At 39.5% G+C, this 21,125-nt stretch overlaps 1 protein-coding gene across 5 annotated transcripts in view; it reads left to right on the top strand.

The window, feature by feature from the left end:
- The window catches only part of IWS1 (interacts with SUPT6H, CTD assembly factor 1), a 47,224-nt gene extending 26,594 nt beyond the window's left edge, over window positions 1–20,630 (top strand). For 3 of the 5 annotated variants that reach the window (XM_050752524.1, XM_050752526.1, XM_050752528.1), the window contains 9 exons: window positions 3,667–3,764; window positions 5,714–5,864; window positions 6,912–6,994; window positions 8,465–8,594; window positions 9,820–9,937; window positions 11,985–12,096; window positions 12,693–12,749; window positions 15,302–15,413; window positions 20,262–20,630. In XM_050752524.1, coding sequence (XP_050608481.1) covers window positions 3,667–3,764; window positions 5,714–5,864; window positions 6,912–6,994; window positions 8,465–8,594; window positions 9,820–9,937; window positions 11,985–12,096; window positions 12,693–12,749; window positions 15,302–15,413; window positions 20,262–20,393 — 993 coding nt within the window. In that variant the 3' untranslated portion in view covers window positions 20,394–20,630. Of the gene's footprint in view, window positions 1–3,666; window positions 3,765–5,713; window positions 5,865–6,911; window positions 6,995–8,464; window positions 8,595–9,819; window positions 9,938–11,984; window positions 12,097–12,692; window positions 12,750–15,301; window positions 15,414–15,928; window positions 16,089–20,261 lie in introns of all 5 variants that reach the window. The other 2 variants (XM_050752525.1, XM_050752527.1) reach the window with 1 other exon arrangement.
- The last annotated feature ends 495 nt before the right edge of the window (window positions 20,631–21,125 follow it).

The following is a 21,125-nucleotide window of genomic DNA, read 5'->3' as shown; positions in this document are numbered from 1 at the left end:
AGAACTATAAAAATACAGTAACTGAAATTAAAAACTTGGTGGACAGGTAGGTGCAAGTAGCTGGTAGTCCCAGTTACTCGGCGGGTAACTGGGAGGGTAGTTGGAGCCCAGAAGTTCGAAACCAGCCAGGGCAAAATAGTGAGGTCCTGTTTGAAAAGAAAAACGGGCAGGAGGGAAGAAAAAAAACAGAAAACTTAGTGGTTGAGTTTAACAACAGATTAGACATACTTGAAAAGAAAATTAGTGAACTGGAAGATAGAAGGAGGGATCTAGAATGAAGCTTTGAAATATACTGTTATAGAAAAAAGTAAAAGACATAGACTATATATGAAAAGTTTTTTTTTTTTTTTTGAGACGGAGTCTCGCTCTGTCACCCAGGCTGGAGTGCAGTGGCCGGATCTCAGCTCACTGCAAGCTCCGCCTCCTGGGTTCACGCCATTCTCCTGCCTCAGCCTCCCGAGTAGCTGGGACTACAGGCGCCCGCCACCTCACCCGGCTAGTTTTTTGTATTTTTTTTAGTAGAGACGGGGTTTCACCGTGTTAGCCAGGATGGTCTCGATCTCCTGACCTCGTGATCCGCCCGTCTCGGCCTCCCAAAGTGCTGGGATTACAGGCTTGAGCCACCGCGCCCGGCCGAAAAGTTTTTACAAATACTGGAATAATGAAAGGAGAGGGAAAATTACATGTATACCAGAAGCAGTATTTTAAAAAGAAATGTTACCTAAACCATAGATTCTAGAAGTTCTACACATTGCAAGGAAGATAAACAAAAAGAAATCTACACCTAACTACATCATAATAAAACTGCAAGAAACCAACGAAAATAGGAAAGTGTAAAAGCCACAGGAAAAAAAATACATTCAGAAAAGTAACGATTAGACTAACAGCTGACTTCACAACAGAAACAATAGAATCTACTAATGGCAAACCTAGAATTTCGTTAAATTTAGCCAAAATACTTTCCAGGAATGAAGATGAAATAAGGAGGGAATTAATTAACAATGTACCAGCTGAAGGAAATACAGAAGGAAAGAAATGCAAGAAAGAATGATCTCAGATGGAAGGTTAGAGATGCAGGAGGGAGAAAAGAGCAACAAAAGTATGTGTATAAGTCTAAATGAGTATTGACTATACAAAATGAAATGTGTTTAATGTGGAATATATATAAAATGAAAACATGACAGCAGTGAATTGGGAGCATACGTGGAATTGAAGTGCTCGCAGGCCTTTGCGAATGTCTATGAACGTACATTAGTAAACTGATAAGTTAGGGTGCGTGTTGTAGTTTCTAGAGTGACCACTAAAAAGACTAAAATGGAATGCGTAATTTCTAAACTAATAGAAGGGGGAAAAAATGGAACAACTAGAGCTAATCAGTCGAAAATGAGCAGGAAAGGAAAAGAACGATAGGACAAGGGACAGTTAGAAAGTAGAAAGTATTACATGGTAAAACAGTGGATTTAAATTTTGATAATATCAGAAATTAAATTAAATGTAAATACTGAATGTTCCAGTTAAAGGACAACAATTGCCAGACAGGATCTTAAAAACCAGCCAAATACTGTTTTCAAGAGATTTGTCTGAAACAGAAGGTAAAGCTGAAAATAAAGGTACATGAAAAGGGACTTCATGTAAACATGGACCAAAAGAAAACTGGTGTGGTATCTATAATATTTTAAAAGAGGGAGGTAGACATTAAGGTAAAAAAAAAAAGTACTTGAGATAAAGAGGTCACTTTATATCGATAAAAAGATTTTAAAATTGTTTGCACCTAAGAACATGACTTTATATATGCACACATAAAAATCAAAAATTGATAGAACTGAAAAGAGACAAATGGACAAATCCATAATGTAAGAGAAATGTAACTGACAGAGGAAGCAGACCGAAAAAAACAGGGACGAGTCTCTATATAATCCAGATATAATCATTTTTGGCAGTTATGAATGTTAAAAATACCTTTCATTTTGTTACTTCTTTTTCACTTTCTTAATGGAGTCTTTTTTAAAAAAAATTTTTAACTTTTAAATTTTTTTAGAATATCTTAAATTCATTCCTTTAACATGGAGTCTTCTGATGAACAAAAGTGCTTAATTTTAACATAGGATCAAATTTACCAATCTTTTTCTTTATGGTGAAAACTGAATTCTGCCTAAGAATTTTTGCCTGTCCCCAAGGTCATGAAGATACAAGTTACCTTCTAGAAGCTTGATTATTCAGTCTTTCACATTTAATTGTATAATTCACCTAAAATTGGTTTCGTATGTGATACGAGGTAAAAGTTAAGATTTTTTTCCTTATTTGGAGTATCCAGTTGACCCAGCACCATTTATTGAAAAGATCATCCTTTCCTACTATTCTGTAGTGCCATCTTTGTCATATATCAAGTGTCTGTATATATTTTCCAATCTGTTTGCCACTCAGAAACTTAAAGCCTGCTTAAATAGTTCTTGGGTTAAAAAAGCAATACTTATTTTTAACCAATGCAATAGAGAGTGAAGGTAGATGAATTTAGAATCAAATTCAGGACAATAGTGAAATAAGAAAGTAAACCTAAGGAAAATATAAAGGAAGAATTGATTCAACAAATGTTTCAGAGACTGCTTGGACACCGCCTTCATGGAGCTCATACTTAGTTAAGCACCATATTGTAAGAATAAGGTATACTTACCTACTTTGGAGACTTAACATCAACTTGGTTATAGTTTCAGTTCGGTGAGAAAAACAACATACTAGGTGAACCACTGAGAAAGCCTCTAAGTGTAACACAAAAGGTAGACGCCATAAAGAAAAGACTGGCCATTTCATTTACATAAAAATGAAAAGTTATGCCTGGCAAATATTAGCATAAACAAAAACTGTACAAATGTGGGGATTGTACAGTTCTTGTCACTTGTAGAGGGCTATATCTAATTTTCAAAGAGATTTTACATAGCGATAAAAAGATGAACAGTCCAGCAAAAAATGCGCATAGGATATTCAGAGTTCACAGGGAAAGAATGACACATGGCTTTGTAAACGTGAAAAAATGCCCAACGTTACCCCCATAGTAAGAAAATGCAAATAAAACTACCCTGAGATTTGTTTTTCCATCCAGAGATTGGTGGATATCAATGTTTGATAGCCTGCTATAGTAGTGAGGACGTAGGGGAACAGGAGTCCTCATGCTTGCTGGTGAGATAATTGGTATAACCTCTATGGAATACAGTTTGGCAAGTATTTCGCAATTTCAAATACGTAAAACTAAATGTGACTAGGCAAATAAGTGAACAAATCATAGTTACAGCCATATTGTGAAATAGTCTAAAGCCTTGAAAAAAATGACAAGACTTAGTACTGACATGCATTGGCCTCTAGATTCTTTTCTTAAATCTGGAACATGCAGAGCATTATCCGTACCCACTCTGAATAGTATGCTTCCATTTGTATAACAAGAGAGGATGCGAAGTGTGTGTAGAAGTGCTTATATAAACGTACACTGTTTGTGGAAGGAAATGCAAGAAACCTAGTAACACTAGTGGCTGGAGAGGGACCTTTTGTTATGTACCTTTTGATATCTATTGAATTTTTGTTCTTTGTGAATGAATTAATTTAAAAATGCAAAATACTAAGAACACTTAATACAGAAGAAAATCTGTAAGGAGGTTGTGATAATTTTGCATTTAGGGTTTTAACCAAGAAGATCTGGAAGAAGAAAAAAGTGAAACACAGGTAAAAGAAGCAGAAGATTCAGATTCTGATGATAACATAAAGAGAGGAAAACAGTAAGTTTGTTTTTAAGGAATTTGTTAAAGAGAAGTTAAAAAATCAAGGTAGAGACTATTAAATTTTCATTTTGGTTCCCGATTAAGTTTAGGAGTGGATCTATTCCTGTTTTTCTCCATTTACGGTGTTGTCAGTGAATTACCTGCTGTTGTTACTTGTTTTCATTTAGCCTGTGCTTAGATGTCTTTCTTTGTGGAGTTGTATTTATATGGCACCAGACTTAATTTATGGTTCACCAAATAAACTCTTATGAAAAATAACCTAATTTTAAAAATACCTTTTTGAGAGAAAAGCTGATTTTATGGGGCAGGGGAAGTAAGTCTAACATCTTAACTACAAAATGTTACTTGACCATATTTCACTTACTTTTGTTGAGCTAGTTGGAATCTATGTTCAGAAAAATCTGATACCTTAAAAGATGTTATACAGTAATACAAGGATGAGTTACTCTTTCCAGTTGTAAAGATGTTTTTAAAAAGTAGTTTCATTTTGAATTCCTAGCGGCATGCAGTAATTAAACCGAATGAGTCTGGTAGTACTTCTGGAAATTGAATTGATATGATAGTGGCAGAAAATAACTTCCTCTTTTTTAAGTGGAATGATTCTGAAGAAAGCCATAAAGGTTTGAGGCGCTTAGCAAGCCTATAGATTTCCATGTGTATCTCTCATTATGTTTTGAGAGTTATACTTCTTATCACTGAAAAGCAGCAGCTTATTTTTCATTTTTTCTGCTCATGATGTATAAGACAACAGCATTCAGATAATGAACACCTTCCTAGTCCAAGAAAGGGCAGTGCCACTAAAGCTGAATGAGTCCCCTCAATTGGAACTTAAAATGTACTTTCTCAAACCGATAGATGCAAGTGTGGATATAGTGCATGAGAAGTTCCGGGCTATTAGTGATTTACATGTGTATATATGACAGGGTAGTACAGGAATTGAACATAAAGTCTAGGATCAACTGTTCTTTTAATAGCAAGTTGTAAGTACAGTCATGCGTCGCTTAACAGGATATATTCTGAAAAATGTGTCATTAGGTGATTTTGCTGTTGTATGAACATCATAGTATTATACAAACCTACATGGTATTGCCTACTACCCACCTCGGCTGTATGGTAAAGCCTATTGCTCCTAGGGTACAAACCTGTGCAGCATGTTACTGTACTGAATGCTGTAGGCAGTGGTAACACGATGGTATTTGTGTATCTAAACATAGAAAAGGTACAGTTAAAATACAGTATAGTTGGGCGTGGTGGCTTATGCCTGTAATCTCAACATTTTGGGAGGCTGAGGCAGGAGGATCACTTGAGGTCAGGAGTTCAAGACAAGCCTGGGTGACATATAGTGAGTCCCTGTCTCTACAAAACATTTAAAAAATTAACCAGGCATGGTGGTATGGGCCTGTAGTCTCAACTATTCAGGAGGCTAAAGTAGAAGGATGAGCCCAGGCGTTTGAGGCTACGGTAAACTAGGATTGTGCCACTGCACTCCAGCCTGGGTGACAGAGCAACACCCCAACTCTTTAAAATATATGTGTGTGTGTGTGAGATAAAATATGGTACACCTGTTTAAGGTACTTGCCATGAATGAAAGCAGGACTGGAATTTGGTCTGGGTGAGTGGTGAGTGAATGTGAAGGCCTGGGACATTACTGTACACTACTATAGGCTTTATAAACACTGTACACTTAGGCTACACTAAATTTACAAAAAATATTTTTTTTCTTCAATAAAAAGTTAACCTTAGCTTACTGGATGGCCACCGTCGTATTCGCAGTTCGTCATTGACCGAAACATCGTTATGCGGCGCATGACTGTACTTGCACTTTTAAAAGAAGGTAGCACTTCATTGAGTTAGAATTAAGAAATTTGGTGTTCTTAATTGTGGTGAAAGTAAATGTGTATTTAAAAGACAACTTGTATTTCACTTGCTTTTGTTTACTGCTTTAGTATGGACTTTCTGTCGGATTTTGAGATGATGTTGCAGCGAAAAAAGAGCATGAGTGGCAAGCGCAGACGGAACCGTGATGGTGGCACCTTTATTAGTGACGCAGACGACGTCGTGAGCGCCATGATCGTCAAGATGAACGAAGCTGCTGAGGTGAGTTGTGTTGCTTCTAGGTTCACCTTCTTTTCCTCCCACTGAGTTAATTGGATGCCTTTTTTTTGATGCTTAACCCTTAAACGACAGTTAAGATGCTTTGCTTTTTGTAATAAAGCATTTACTGTTCTAAATTTTAATCATGGAAATATTTTAATTTTTTAGTCATGTGTTTAGAAAAAGTGAAAAGATGAAATATTCAGTAAAATGAAACGTTTTAGGTGAATGGCTTTGCTAGTTTCATGGGGCATGGTTTTCTTCTCAGATGTGGCTAGTTCACCACAAAGTTTAGTTTCTTCATATATTAAAGGTGTTACAAATTCATGTGTTGTTCTCTTGCTCCTGATCAAGACATGGCTTCTTCCATTGCATTGTAAAAATCTGCTCAACTTAAAAAAATTGGCCCAGTAGTATGTTTAAAAAACAACTTCAGATCTTTTGGAGACACTTACTGAGAGTTCAGCAGTGGATTCAATGATCTGTGGCTAGCATTTCTTTCAAAACAATTCAAGAATGGAGGAAAGTAGCTAAAAGAAGACTAGTTGTGTGTATTTAATTGTTGAAATGTATGCAACAGGCATATTCTACATTCTGTATTTGTAGAATTTGAAATTTTTCATAACTAAAAAAAAATAGAAAAAACTGCCCAAGTAAATACTGAAACTCTTCTTTGATATAGTATATTCCAATATCATATAACCTCACACCTGGAAAATTGTTCCTAGTATCATAAACCAAAATTTCCCAGTTGTAATTTGTACCTTTAATGAACTCTGAAAACTTGACAATCATGCTAATATTCTAACTTAAAATGGTTTCTTTCAACTTGTAGTTGTTAAAGGCAATTCTAATAGTTTTGTGGGTTTGACTGACATAGATACAGAGCTTGGTGCTCTGCAAAAGATCCATTCTTAAGTTACTCTTTCTTATAGGAAAAATTGTTTCTTTGAAAAACTGTTATTTTATTTTAAGGTTCAGAATTACAGTGAATTCAATATTAACAATGAGTACTGTTTTTAAAAAAAATCTTTATTTTTTTCTGAATAGGAAGACAGACAGTTGAACAATCAAAAAAAGCCGGCACTGAAAAAATTAACTTTACTGCCTACTGTAGTTATGCACCTTAAGAAGTAAGTGTTTTGTTTTCTTTAAAATGTCTTTTTCCTTTTTCATGGAATGATAATTCAAATGATGTACTGGTGTTCTAGGAATACTAAATAATGATAGCCTTCTATCAGTTCACAGAAAGATAATGAATAAAATTTCCTAAATTATATTTCTTCATAAACTTTTATTAAACCTTGATGCCTGGTGCAAACAGAACAAATAAAAAATTGATACTAATGAAAGAAAAACTTGGAAACTACTGATTTTGTATGTTTTTGTTTTTGTTTTTTGGTAGAGACAGGCTCTTGCTATGTTGCCCAGGCTTGTCTTGAACTCCTGGGCTTAAGTAATCCTCCCACCTCATCCTTCCAAAGTGCTGGAATTACAGACAGGAGCCACTGCACCTGGCCACTAATTTTGTTCTTTATAGGCAGTTTTTGGTCTGGTAAAATTACGTTTGTTTTCTCCGTGTGATGGAAAACAGAAAATCTTGGAAGACCCTACCTGAAGGCTGCATTGTCCAAGGCTTATATGACTCTAATGTGTCACAATTATTGGTCCTTCTGAAGTAATGATGCCCTTTTTGAGTAGATCCTTGTTTCTAACTTTTTTCATTGATTTGTTTTTTTTTTGTTTGTTTGTTTTTTAATTAGAGACAGGATCTTGCTGTGTTGCCCAGGCTGGTCTCGAACTCCTGGGCTCAGGTGATCTTCCTGTCTCTACACCCGAAAGTCAAAGTACTGGAATGGGATTACAGGTGTGAGTCACCACGCCGGGCCCCGATTTGCTCATATTTCTGAGCAACCTTGCTTTCCCTTTGAACTAAGCCATAGCCTGCTTTTGATGACTGAGGAAATGTATTGGTGCATCAGTGAGCCACCACCAGCATGGCCTAGAGCATCTGTAACCAGAAAATTTCTCCCTCTATTCTAACAGGGAAAACTATCTGTGGCAGGTTTTTTTGTATATAATGTCTTGTTTTCTATTAACATAAATGATTCTAGTACATAAAATGGAATTTAAGTATTATTTTACTGAGGGTGTTTTGTGTGTGTGTGTTTGTTTTTTGTCCTGCCAGTAGAGTGCTAGTCTCATTGGTGTCCTGCAGAGAATAGCAATTCTGGGTTCGCTACCATGTACAATTTTTCAATCACTATTTCGATAGATTGAACTTTTTTTTTTTAGTTGAAATGATTGGAGTTAATTGTTCTTACTGTCTGTACCATTCATATCAGCATTAATTTATCTTGTGTAACTTGAGTTTGTTTTGTTTTCAGCAAATCATTTTTTGTCAGGTATATGCGTTTCTGGAAGATAAGAACTAAATGTCACACTGCTTTTGAAACCAGAATGGTGTTCAGTAAATACCAAATTTATATGAGTAACTTTTTTAAAGCAGTTTTTAGAAACATCACTAAATATGTAAGAAAAGTCAGAAGATACAGTAGAACCAAGGTTCACGGAATTTTTAAAAATTCTTCTTATTACTGCAGGCAGGACCTTAAAGAAACATTCATTGACAGCGGTGTGATGTCTGCCATCAAAGAATGGCTCTCACCCCTACCAGACAGGAGCTTGCCTGCACTCAAGATCCGGGAGGAGCTGCTGAAGATCCTGCAAGAGGTTAGAGGCAGATCATCTGACTGTTCTTTATTAATTATCTATTGTGGCCTGTGTGGTCATAACCTGTGTAGTTTACAGTGTTTGTGTATGTTCTCTCTGCTACAGCCTGCCCGAAGAGGGGTTGGAAAAAAGGAACATATCTAGTAAAATGAGCGTGAAAGGGAAGACCTTATAAAACTTCATATAACTATTGCATTGCAGGGAAAAGATCTTAGAGCAGCTGTGATGTGTCTGAGAAGAGTAGTGCAGTAGTGGGCAAGTTCTGGGGAGACGTGACGTAGAATGAACACCAAATTCAGAGTCATAGGAACCTGCATTTGAACCTTGAGCTGGGCCACCTTACGTAGTTGTGACACCTTGGTTGAGCTATTTAACTTCTGAAGCAATTCCCAAGGAGTCTCCTATGCCACGCACTGTGCCAGGTGCTTTATATATGTATTGGTTCGTTTCTTCCTCACAGTAAACTGACAAGGTAGGTGTAGTATTTCCATTTTACAGATGAGGGAATTAGATTCAGAGAAGTTAAATGACTTGTCAAGGTCACATAGCTAGAAGGTGGCTGTGTTTGGGTTCAGTCTTAGGTCTGTTGGATTCTGAGGCCTATGCTGGCTCCTGTATTAAACTGCTAACCTCTAAGTATGCTTAGTTCATACTTTCTCACATTGTTAGGTTTTACTTCAACTCAGCTGTAATACTGAACTCTCAACCTTTTTTGTTGTTGTTGTTTTTGTTTGTTTTTGTTTTGTTTTGTTTTGTTTTGTTTTTGAGATGGAGTTTCGCTTCTGGTTCCCAGGCTGGAGTACAGTGGCACGATCTCGGTTCACTGCAACCTCCGCCTCCTAGGTTCAAGCGATTCTCCTGCCTCAGCCTCCCGAGTAGCTGGGATTACAGGCAGCCACCACCACACCCGGCCACTTTTTGTATTTTTAGTAGAGATGGGGTTTCACCACATGTTGGCCAGGCTGGTCTTGAACTCCTGACCTCAGGTGATCCACCCGCCTCAGCCTCCCAAAGTGCTGGGATTACAAGCGTGAGCCACCGTGCCCGGCCTGAACTCTGAACTTTTGATGTGGACACAAAATTATCTTTGTGCTCTATTTCTGTGGATCCTGAAAATGGAATTTTTTATTTGTACTATTGTGAAGGCGCCAGGTCTCTAGTATAGATTAGCAAGACCCCCAGCTTCTGAGTGATTAATGTGTGTGTATGTGTTTATGTTCCCCAGCTGCCTAGTGTGAGCCAGGAGACCCTGAAGCATAGTGGGATTGGACGAGCAGTGATGTATCTCTATAAACACCCCAAGGAATCAAGGTCCAACAAGGACATGGCAGGGAAATTAATCAGTATGTAAATTTTCCTTTTCGTTTGTTGTGTTTATGTCTGTAGATAAGAGAGAGATGCGTATATATAAAAGCTGTATTTTTACTAGTATTTGTTTTGAATGAGTCAGTAAAGTGGAATAGAAATTTTTGAATAGCTTCTTACAGGCACCAGCCTTTTCTTTTAGACTTTAAAAAAACAAAACAAAACAAACCTTCTAAGTATAATTAAGTATACTATTCATTATTAAAAATAGCAAGTAAGGCTGGGTGCAGTGGCTTAATGCCTGTAATCCCAGCACTTTGGAGGCTGAGGTGGGTGGATCACAAGGTCAGGAGATCAAGACCATCCTGGCTAACACGGTGAAACCCCGTCTCTACTAAAAATACAAAAAATTAGCCGGGCGAGGTGGCACGCACCTGTAGTCCCAGCTACATGGGAGGCTGAGGCAGGAGAATCACTGGAACCCGGGAGGTGGAGCTTGCACTGAGCCGAGATCGCGCCACTGCACTCCAGCCTGGGCAACAAGAGTGAGACTCAGTCTCCAAAAAAAAAAAAAAAAAAATCGCAAGTAAAAAGTATGAGTTTTCTAGTCATGGGTCGAGAGCATGGAGAGAGAGGGGTTAGATTGCAGGCTGTGGTGTTGATATTACCTGGATTCAGATCATGAATCCACCACCTACCTTACTGCGTTTCCTTAGCGAGTGATTTGCGCTCTGTAAAATTGAGATAATTATGTGTTTTCTTCTGGGTGACTTTCAAGATGAAATGAGAGGTTGTGTCTAAAGCATGGTGCCTGGCACATAGTAAGTACTCAAGAAGCAGCCCCCGTTGCTGTTGTTGCCTGCACATCGGTCTCCAGAACCTTTTTGCACGTTCTGATTTAATGATGAAATCCAGAGAAGGCCAGAGAAGGCTAAACCAAAATTTATGTGATCGAGCATATTGTTTGTGAAATTATCCAGTTTTAAGAATGAAACCCGTGTTCATTTTTGTTATCCTTCTTAACTCTTCCTATGCTCCATGTTGAAAAGGAATTTTAAGAATTTCAAGGCTAGATTGAAAAAGTAACTACTACATTTGAATATAATAATTACTTTTCTTTTGAATTGCTAAGTTTGTCAAAAGCTTTTAGAGAAATGTAAATTTCTTCTATAAAACAGAGATATACTACTGTCTTTGATCTTGTTAGTAGTCTGCAGTTTACCGCCTGTTAAGTGAGAAACTTTTGGTGCTTTTATGCAGTGGGTTTGTGACTTTTTTTTTTTGCCCCAGACTGAGAAAAGCAGAATATCCCTACTGGTGTCCATGACTCACTACAGCGGTGATTCTGAATCCATAAGTGGGGTCAGTGGGGCGATTTTAAAAGATTGTAGACCCCTGAGAACCCCTGCTTCCTTCTTTGTGTGACAGCACCCATGTTCGGTCTATAAAGGTCCTTTCTTATTTGTATAGTGTATTAAATGTAGCGGTAAGCTACATTATGTCTCAGAACAAAGGCATCAGTTGGCTCCTGGACTTTGACTGACTTGAACAGTGGCATGTACTTTCTTTCATGGTCATTGTAGCAGCTACATTAGACTTAATGAAGTATAGAGTCTCCATCCATACTGTTAAACTGTAGTTTTTACAGATATAGACCATTTTGTAAGGTAGTGGTGAGGGAGCTTGTTTTGGGTTAGGATAAGAAAGCAGAATTTCAAGACTTTGTATTTCCAGTAAACTTAGAAATTAGTTTACCTTTTAAAATAAATAAAAATTTTAAATAAATGTCTTTTATGAAATGTCAGTCCAGCTAATTGTTGACTATCAAAGTGTGTCACATGTTACTTTCTTTAAATCTCTGTGGTGATCTTTTACATTAAATTTTCTGAATCAGCCAGAGTTAGTCACGATACTGGCATTTTGCTTTGTTTATCCTATAAATTCTTCTGAAATAATGGGCTCTTCAAGGAAAGAATATTCTAAATGTCTAGAATATCCCCTCACACTAGGGTGCAATTATTTGAAAAAAATGGTAGAGGAAATGCAATTTTATGGGCAAAATAATTGATTTTTTTCTTACTACAGATGAGTGGTCTAGGCCTATATTTGGTCTTACCTCCAACTACAAAGGAATGACAAGAGAAGAAAGGGAGCAGAGAGATCTAGAACAGATGCCTCAACGACGAAGAATGAACAGGTATGAGGGAACAGGTATGAGTAAGTGGAATACATGTTATTGTTGTAGTAACTCAGTTTTAAGTAAGATCATTAGGAAACCTGCAAGATGATAGAATTTCCTTTCCTCTCAGCTTGATATATCTACATAATGCACAATATCCTTTTAGTTTAAATGTGATAGTGTATAGTCAGGGTCCTTTCCTCCTAACCAGACCTTTCTGGGTCAGTTTGTTGGAACAGAGCCTCTTTAACGGTACTGATTGCTTGTGTTCCAGCCACCTGCAGAAAACAACTTTCTGGGTCCCATTTCTGAGTTCCTAGAATAAAAAATGTTATAGGTTTGGTTTGTATCAATATAGTGGACATACAGTTGCATCTAGGAGGACAGGGTCATTAGTTACAAATATGGCAATTACGGCTCACCCACAAGGAAACCTGTTATGCAGATGAATACTAAAATGAGTAGTACTTTTTAAAGATTAGGAGTTATTTTCCCTGATCCATCGTAAAAGAGCTATTAATAGTTATGGTCTAAGTTTGATATTTTAGTTTGCTCTTTTTCTGAGTTATTAGGTTCTAATATTCCTGGTATCTCCTTGTTTACTTTTTTTCCAGCACTGGTGGTCAGACACCCAGAAGAGACCTGGAAAAGGTGCTGACAGGAGAGGAGAAGTAAGGTTTTAATGTTAAGTCTTCTTCCTAGACTATGTAGAGAATTTCCGTTTGCTGCTTTAAGAAAAGTAGTAAATGAAATGATGTTATGTTCTCATTCACTGGAGGTGACTTTCATTTTAACGTTTAGTATCTACAAAGCATTGTATTGGGTACTCTGGGGATGTAAGGAAAATTGAGAAAATACTTCATTCAAAGATTTTTTTGCTGCTTGCTAAGTGCTAGATTCCTTGTTGTGATCTGAGAATTTAAAAACAAATTAAAAATAGTCTATGCTCTCAAAAAGTGTAAGTCTTTACAAGGATGATAGGCAAAGGGAGGTCTTTGGTAAAGCCATGGGGTAAGTGTGCCAGGTCTGTGTTTGGAATGACAAGTAGACTGAAGGGGTTGGACAGTAGTATGGGGCCTGATAAGGTTGGAAATAATAGACCAGTGAAGGGCTTTGAATCAAGATGAGGAATTTTTGCATGCCTTGTGATTCCACAGAAAGTTTTTGAGACTGGATGTGAAGCCATCTGGTTTGATTTGATTTAGGATGCTGATGCCAATGGCATCGTGTAGGATGGGTTGGAGGGCAGTAGGACTGAGGCAGTGGTACAGCTAAACAGAGGTGGTAGTGGGGGAACAGGGGTGAGAAGATACTGCAGAGGCAAAGCTGTCATATGTTGGTGACTTAGTGGGAGAGAAGATGTCTAGAGTTAAAGACTTCAGCCAAAATTTTAACCTAAGTGCTGAGACAGTGTCATTACCTTTCACCAAAATGGAGGGAGAAGTGGATTTGAGGAAACAGGCAAGTTCTCTTTTGAGCATATTAAATGTGAGATGCCCAATGAGATAGTCCTATAAATATTATGGGTCTAGAACTTGTAAAGAGATGTTTGGGCTAGAGACCTAGATTTGATGGTTCTCTCCATAGAAAAGATTGTTCAGTCAAGAAAGTATAGAGTAAGAAATGAACTAAACCATTTTGAAAGGGGGCATAGCCAGGCAGAGTAGCCAGTGAAGGTGAATGAGCAGCTGTGGTCCTATGTGTTGGAGCAGAGCCTGGAGGGGAATGAGGCTGAGCTGGAGGTGGCAATGGCAAAAGCATGGGCCAGTGGCAGGTGCTGCAGAGGGCTTTGTGCAGGTGAGTTGGTAGTCAGGCAGCATCCAGATTGCAAGAGGAGAATAGGGGATGAGCCAGAGGAAGCAAGTTTGTTTTAGAAGGAAGTTGATGATGAGGCCGTGCTTCAGAAGGAAAGTAAGAGTTACAGGGAATTTTCTTGGCAAGCCAATTAACCTGTTCATACGTATATGAAGGTTATAAAAATTTAAGGTTGGCTGGGCACGGTGGCTCACGCCTATAATCCCAACACTTTGGGAGGATGAGGCAGGCGGATCAGGAGGTCAGGAGATCGAGACCATCCTGGCTAACATGGAGAAACCCCAGCTGTACTAAAAATACAAAAAATTAGCTGGGCGTGGTGGCGGCACCTGTAGTCCCAGCTACTTGGGAGGCTGAGGCAGGAGAATGGCACAAACCTGGGAGGCGGAGCTTGCATGAGCTCAGATCATGCCACTGCACTCTAGCCTGGGCAACAGAGCGAGACTCTGTCTCAAAAAAAAGAAAAAAAAAGTCTAAGGTTAAAAATGCGGTAAACTGTACAAGAGAATAGAAACAATTGAGAATTTTTTACCCTTCTCTCCCCATCCCCAATAGACACACATAGATCCGCTCTTTACTAGTTACCTAAAGGCTGAATGGTTTGAATGCCCAGGCTTCACTTTGGATAGGCTTTACTTTGGATAGGCTTTACTTTGGATAGGCTTTACTTTGGAAGGTTAGTAATCTTATTTTAGTCTAGCATGGTTGCCCATGGATTTGCATAGAACTAAATACATACACATAAATGAGTACAAGTGAAACTGGGGAAGTGTAAATGAGATCTGTGTACTGTATCAACATCAGTATCCTGGTTGTGATACTATACTGTAGATTTGCAAGTTGTTACTATTGGGAGAGACATTGGATCTCTCTCTGTATCATTTCTTACAACTTCATTTGAATCTGTAATTATCTTCAAAAGATTTTTACAAAAATAAACATTAAAAATTACTGTAGGAGTTGTATATTGAAAAACTACTTTATGGGCATACTGAGAGTTTTGGGGGGTCATTTGACGACTCAGTTCTTCACAGTTCCTCATCTCACAAGTGAACTCATGAGTGACTCCACTAGACAAGAGAAAAGGGGATTCATGCTGGTGGGACTAGCCTTGGAAGGCAGAGGGGCATGAGTATATCTGAAGCTGAGGAGAGGAGAAAATGATTCATGCAGATGCAGAGCAAGTTGGCTTTGGAAGAGAAGCAAGGAATGCACACTGGAGTGTGTGTGGTGACAGGCTAGCTGAGAGGCGGCAAGAGGATGGATTGGGTGACCTGAGGTGGGGAGCAGAGCAGTTTCGAACATTGCAGCTGAATGGGTGGATGTAGAAACAGTAGTGCGAAATGGCCTGTGTGCCCCAGTGTGGTTGGCCACATAAGCAACATGCTCTTCCTCTTCCCTTTTTCAGGGCTCTTAGACCTGGAGATCCTGGATTCTGTGCCCGGGCAAGGGTCCCAATGCCCTCAAACAAGGACTATGTGGTCAGGCCCAAATGGAATGTGGAAATGGAGTCATCCAGGGTAAGCAAGTGGAGGATCGGCAAGGTGGATCTCACCTGCAGATTACTATTTTACTCTTTACTTCATGCGTTAATAACCCTTGTAGCTCTTAAGGCTTGTCTGATTCAGAGAGGACTGTTTTCTGGTCGCTTATCTAGCCAAACCACAAATTGAGCAATAGAGAAAGGAAAAGTCTTACCCAGGATTAAAGTTTATTGCTGATGAACTTTTCTTCAGACCTAATGCAACATTATCAGGTAGAGAAGTTTGTTTTTATTAATCTCTTCAAGTGAGGCTTGAAATTGAAACCTGGTGTATTCTGATAAAGTGAATTTTTTTTTTTTAATAACCATGAGAAACAGAGCTTACGTGCTTCAGCAGACCTACCTCTCCCTTTCTCTTAGACAGTTTAAGCAATTCCGTTGGCAATAATTAGGGTAGATGCTTACTCTGTTATCACTGTAAATACTGCTCAGTAGATCTTCAGTGTTTCTCCGTAATCTCTTTTTATTCTCCAATCAAACTACTGCCTCTAGCCTGGTATTCTTAAAAAGGGCCTAAGCCGATTGGAAAAGCATAAGAGGCGATTTGCAGAACAGAAACGACTCAGCAAAGTGCATCGTGCTGTCAAGTTCAGCATTGAAGGCAACAGGATGCCCCTGTAGGCCTGGCCCTGCCAGAGTGTGTACACGAGAGGTATTCCCAAGGAAGCATGTACTGTGCATGGGCTTGAATTGTCAGCAGTCAGAGTGAAACGTGTGTGTGTGTGTGCTTTCTGAATCAGAAGAGGCCGCGTCTGCTTTTAGTTTCGAAATAATGACCCTAACAGGCACCTTGGGCTATGCAAGGCCTCTTGAATATTTAGAAATTTTGACATGGAAGCCCCTTTCTTTATCAGTATCCTAGAGACTAATAGATAATTACTTCCCTAATATGCATTTGGGTCTTCCTGACTGGTACCCATTTTTATGAAAAAGGTTTTTGTTAGGACCCAGAATTACAGTGATATGTGTTACAGGCTGTAAACTGGTTAGCGGCTTCTCGGTGGGAAGTAGCTTGTTTTCCTGCTGTCAGTGGCTCAGCAACATGCATTTGAGGACTCATTGCATAAAGCCTTACACTAAATATTTAGGAGATGAATTTGATTAACCCATACTCACAATGTGGTCAGAAATGAAAAAGACTTTGGAACGTTCATAAGCCCGACTCACTGATCCGCTGTGCTTTGAGATTAATAGTGGCACCTTTGTTGTGGAGTACATACAGTCTGTGTGTTGCCTGCCTTTTGTGCTTCTCCATGACCCCTGCTTTGGCAGCTGTTTCCACTGACTCCACTCTCCTACCTGCCAGTTCATGTTGCTGTTAAGTGACTATCAAAACAAAATGTACTTTCTTATTTCTTGAGAATAAATCAAGGGTAGAGAAGGACTAGTTCTGTGCCAAGAACTTCCTCCTCTCTCTCCTTTTCTTCTTTCTTACTTGTGCCCATATCCATGTCCCTGACCACCTCTCCATGTCCCCTGCACCCATTTCTTTTTTGCCCTTCTGTCCTTTTTCGAGACGAGTCTTGTTCTGTCACCCAGGCTGGAGTGCAGTGGCGCGATCTCTGCTCACTGCAAGCTCCGCCTCCTGGGTTCACACCATTCTTCTGCCTCAGCCTCCCAAGCAGCTGGCCCGCCACCACGCCCAGCTAATTTTTTGTATTTTTGGTAGAGATGGGGTTTCACTGTGTTAGCCAGGATGGTCTCAATCTCCTGACCTAGTGATCTGCCTGCCTCGGCCTCCCAAAGTGCTGGGATTAAGGCGTGAGCCACCGTGCTTGGCCAACAATTTGAGGTTTTAAATGTATTTCCAGATATGCCTTGAACTTAGTTTTTATAATTATAGAGAATTTTTAGGTACTAAGAGAAAAATTATTCACGGTCCTAGCATTCAAAAGCAGTTTGACATATTTGTTGTCTTTTTTTCTACTGATGACATTAATTAAAATTATACTAAATATCAGCCTGGACAACATAGCAAGACTCCATCTCTACCAAAAAATTAAAAAATTAGCCAGGCATGGTGGCATGCACCTGTAGTCCTAGCTTCTTGGGAGGGTGAGGTGGGAGGAATCGCTTGAGCCCAGGAGTTTGAGGCTGCAGTGAGCTAGAATCCTGCCATTGCACTCCAGCCTGGGCAACAGAATGAGACCCTATCTCTAGAAAGAAAAAAATACACACACACACACACACACACGTACACACCCACAGAAAATGACCAAATTATAATTTGCTTTTTTTTTTATTACGTATTTTATTTCTTTGTAGAGATGGTCTCACCATCTTGTTCAAGCTGGTCTCAAGCGATCCTCTGGCCTTTACGGGCGGGAGCCACCATGCCCGGCCATGAATATAATGTGTTTATTCATTCCTTTATGGTTTCTGATTTTTTACTCCTAAATGATGTAGTAACCTGTGCTACATTGTATTTTTTATATGTTCATTTTCTCCATGGAATACTTTTTAAATAACAGTAAAATGACAAAAGCAATGGCTATTTTTTCATGAACTTTTAAAAATACAGAAAACAGACAAAATTAGTGCCATGTGTAATACCACTTCAACTTAACGTTAACATTTTAGATTATGTCTTTTTTTTTTATATGTATGCATAGACAATATTACTGGGTTTTTGTTTGTTTGTTTGTTTGTTTTTTTCCCAAGAGACATTGTGATCATATTCTTTTATACCTTGTTGGGTTTTTTATTTACCATGGTAAAAATCCATTTGAGTAAGCATTCTTGAGTGATTTCGCACTGTGGCTTCACACAGTTGTGCCATAATTGAAGCTGCTTTTGGTCTTGTTCTGGTGAAGCAGTGTAGCACACACTCTGACTTTCTAAGGAAGTGTAGTGTTCCCTTGATGAATCTGGAGGGAGATCATTGAACTCGGTGTGTGAGGTACTATGGTCTGTCTTTTCAAACTTGGGGTAACTAGGCATCTGCAACTACCAGTCATGTATTTTGTAACCCACTGGTCCGGGTGTGTCCTGATTGCTGAGGCTAGACGGATCCATCAGGGCTTAGTGAGGGTCCTGGGAGTAGGCGAAGGAGAGTCCAATTAGCGTGTGGAGCTGCTGGGAATTGTGTAGTTGGCAGAGATTTGAGCAGGTAAAGCTTCCGATGTTGACCGAGTACAAGTACTAAGATCACGGCACATCCTCTGAAAGGAAGTCAGATATATGGGACTGTCCAGGAGATCCGGGAGATAGTGCGATGGTGGCATAGCTCTTTCTCATCTGACACTTTTTATGCTTACTCAGAGTACTAATACCAAGTATTGAGACTGATACAGAGTAATATTTGAATTGAGATATTCCTAGAAAGATAGGTCAACATGGCTCTTCATCAAGAATGACTTCGAGTTCCTTGCCTAGTGTTCAGCTGGCTTCATGTTGGGGTTGAGGCTGGGTCCAGAGGTAGGATAAGATTTGGAAGGCTACCGGACAGAAAAGAAGCTCACCAGGCTGGTATTGACCCCAGAGTGTCTCCCAGGCCCCACCTTATTTTAGCATTCTTTTGAATTGAGTTTCAGAGGTGATTCAGTAGTAAACGTATGGGGAGAAGAATTAGAAAAACCCATCTCTTTTTTTTTTTTGAGACGGAGTCTCGCTCTGTCGCCCAGGCTGGAGTGCAGTGGCCGGATCTCAGCTCACTGCAAGCTCCGCCTCCTGGGTTTACGCCATTCTCCTGCCTCAGCCTCCCGAGTAGCTGGGACTACAGGCGCCTGCCACCTTGCCCGGCTAGTTTTTTGTATTTTTTAGTAGAGACGGGGTTTCACCGTGTTAGCCAGGATGGTCTCCTGACCTCGTGATCCACCCGTCTTGGCCTCCCAAAGTGCTGGGATTACAGGCTTGAGCCACCGCGCCCGGCCAACCCATCTCTTTTTAAGCACTCACCATTCTTAAACATCTAAATTGTTTTACAACAGAGTCGGCAAACCTTTCTAGCATTTCTAAAAGATGGCAGTTTCTTGGAGACCACATCTTTGCAAGACAGTATTTTCAATATAAAATAGCCCCCAAACCAAACCTTTAAACATAAAGGGCAAGTGGGTAAAGACTTAATATTCTTTTTGTGTCAAGTATACTTAATGTAATCTAGTTGCTTGTGAAGTAGTAAAATAGTAAAATAGTAATAGCTCCTACTATTTTGTACACTGACTATATGTGCTCAGCCTCTGTGCTTGGATCTGACATCACTATCTCATTTCCTTCTCTCAGCAGTTCTGGAAAGAGGACCTACCATGGGTGTGCTTTGCCCAGGGTCACAGAAGTCACTGCATCAGAGCAGGGATTCACCCCAAGTCTAAAAACTCAAGAGCTCCCGCACTTAGGGGTTCACTTTACTAATCATCTAACCTCATTTATTACGCTTAAGGCTTTTTCTCAGCTGACTTGACTTTGTTTTAGGTCATTCTTTTCTATGCCAGCACTGTTTGAAAGTGTATGTCAAGTGGTTAGCTCCACATTTGGTCTTCGAAAGGGAGAAGCATGCAGTTAAAATGTAATGTACATGATGGAATACGGAGAATCATAGTTTGTTTCCCCCCCTTTCTCCCATCTAGGAGACCTCCATGGACTGCAGCAAAATTAAAAATAAAGCACAGACAACAGAATTATTCTTCGTTGAGAGTTTAATATGCGTTTCTTATTATACTATTAGAACAGTCTGTAGGCTCTGTTCTTGAGGTCATCAACACACGTTCTGGTTATTCTAGAGCTAGGAGCTCTTCTGGTTGCTAACTTTCAGTTATAAGAAGATGAAAGACAAAACTAGACTTATGTATTTCAGTAGTTTGCTCTTTAATTTTTCCCTCACTCTTAGTTTCAGGCGACCTCCAAGAAGGGTATCAGTCGACTGGATAAACAGATGAGAAAGTTCACAGATATCAGGAAAAAAAGCAGATCTGCCCACGCAGTGAAAATCAGCATTGAGGGCAACAAAATGCCATTGTGACCTTGCCTGGAGTGTGTCCCCGTCTCTACTCTGAGAAATGCGCAATGGACTCTTTGGAGAAAGAAGATATTTTAAAACATTTTTAGTGTGTCTGTCAATGGTTCCGTGTGTATCAAATGTTGTCATAGGACTCGCATTTCTCTCAGTTATATTTAAAACTGTTTGTTGTGTACTTTGTACAGAGGAATACTAGTCATAATTCTATAAACTTTACACAATAAAATTTCATTCTCATTTCGGGGGGCTGTCTCTTCATTTCTTAGAGGATGCATTCTTAATAGGGGCAAAGATTGTTTCTCATTGTGTGGGAACAAACCTTACGATATTACAGGGGTTTGTGACCTTTAGAGGTTCAATCCTGCCTGATCGTGGTATAATGAGGAATTTATCTGGCCTTTGCCCCTGGTTGCTGGCAAGGAATGTCTAAAACCCTTGTGGTTTCCTGAGTGATAGAGTGTCTCTGTTATGCTAATGAGGTGACTGTGTGGTGGGTTTTAGGATGTAGGCTGGTAACCAGAAACCTACTACAGAGGGACCTGAGAGATTGAGACACAGTCAGTGACCTGTTTGATGTAGTCACCCATGCCTGCAAAATGGGACCTGATGAAGAGCTCTGGACCCCACAGCTCAATGAAGCTTCTTGGTGAAGGCATTGGTGTGCTGGGAGGGAAAGGATTCCCCTCTCTGGGGACAGGGGCACAGAAGCTCTGCCTTCCCTCCCAGACCTTCCCC

Source organism: Macaca thibetana, chromosome 12, assembly GCF_024542745.1.
Source record: "Macaca thibetana thibetana isolate TM-01 chromosome 12, ASM2454274v1, whole genome shotgun sequence".
In the NCBI taxonomy this organism is placed as follows: domain Eukaryota; kingdom Metazoa; phylum Chordata; class Mammalia; order Primates; family Cercopithecidae; genus Macaca; species Macaca thibetana.
This window is presented reverse-complemented; position numbering and strand designations above follow the sequence as displayed.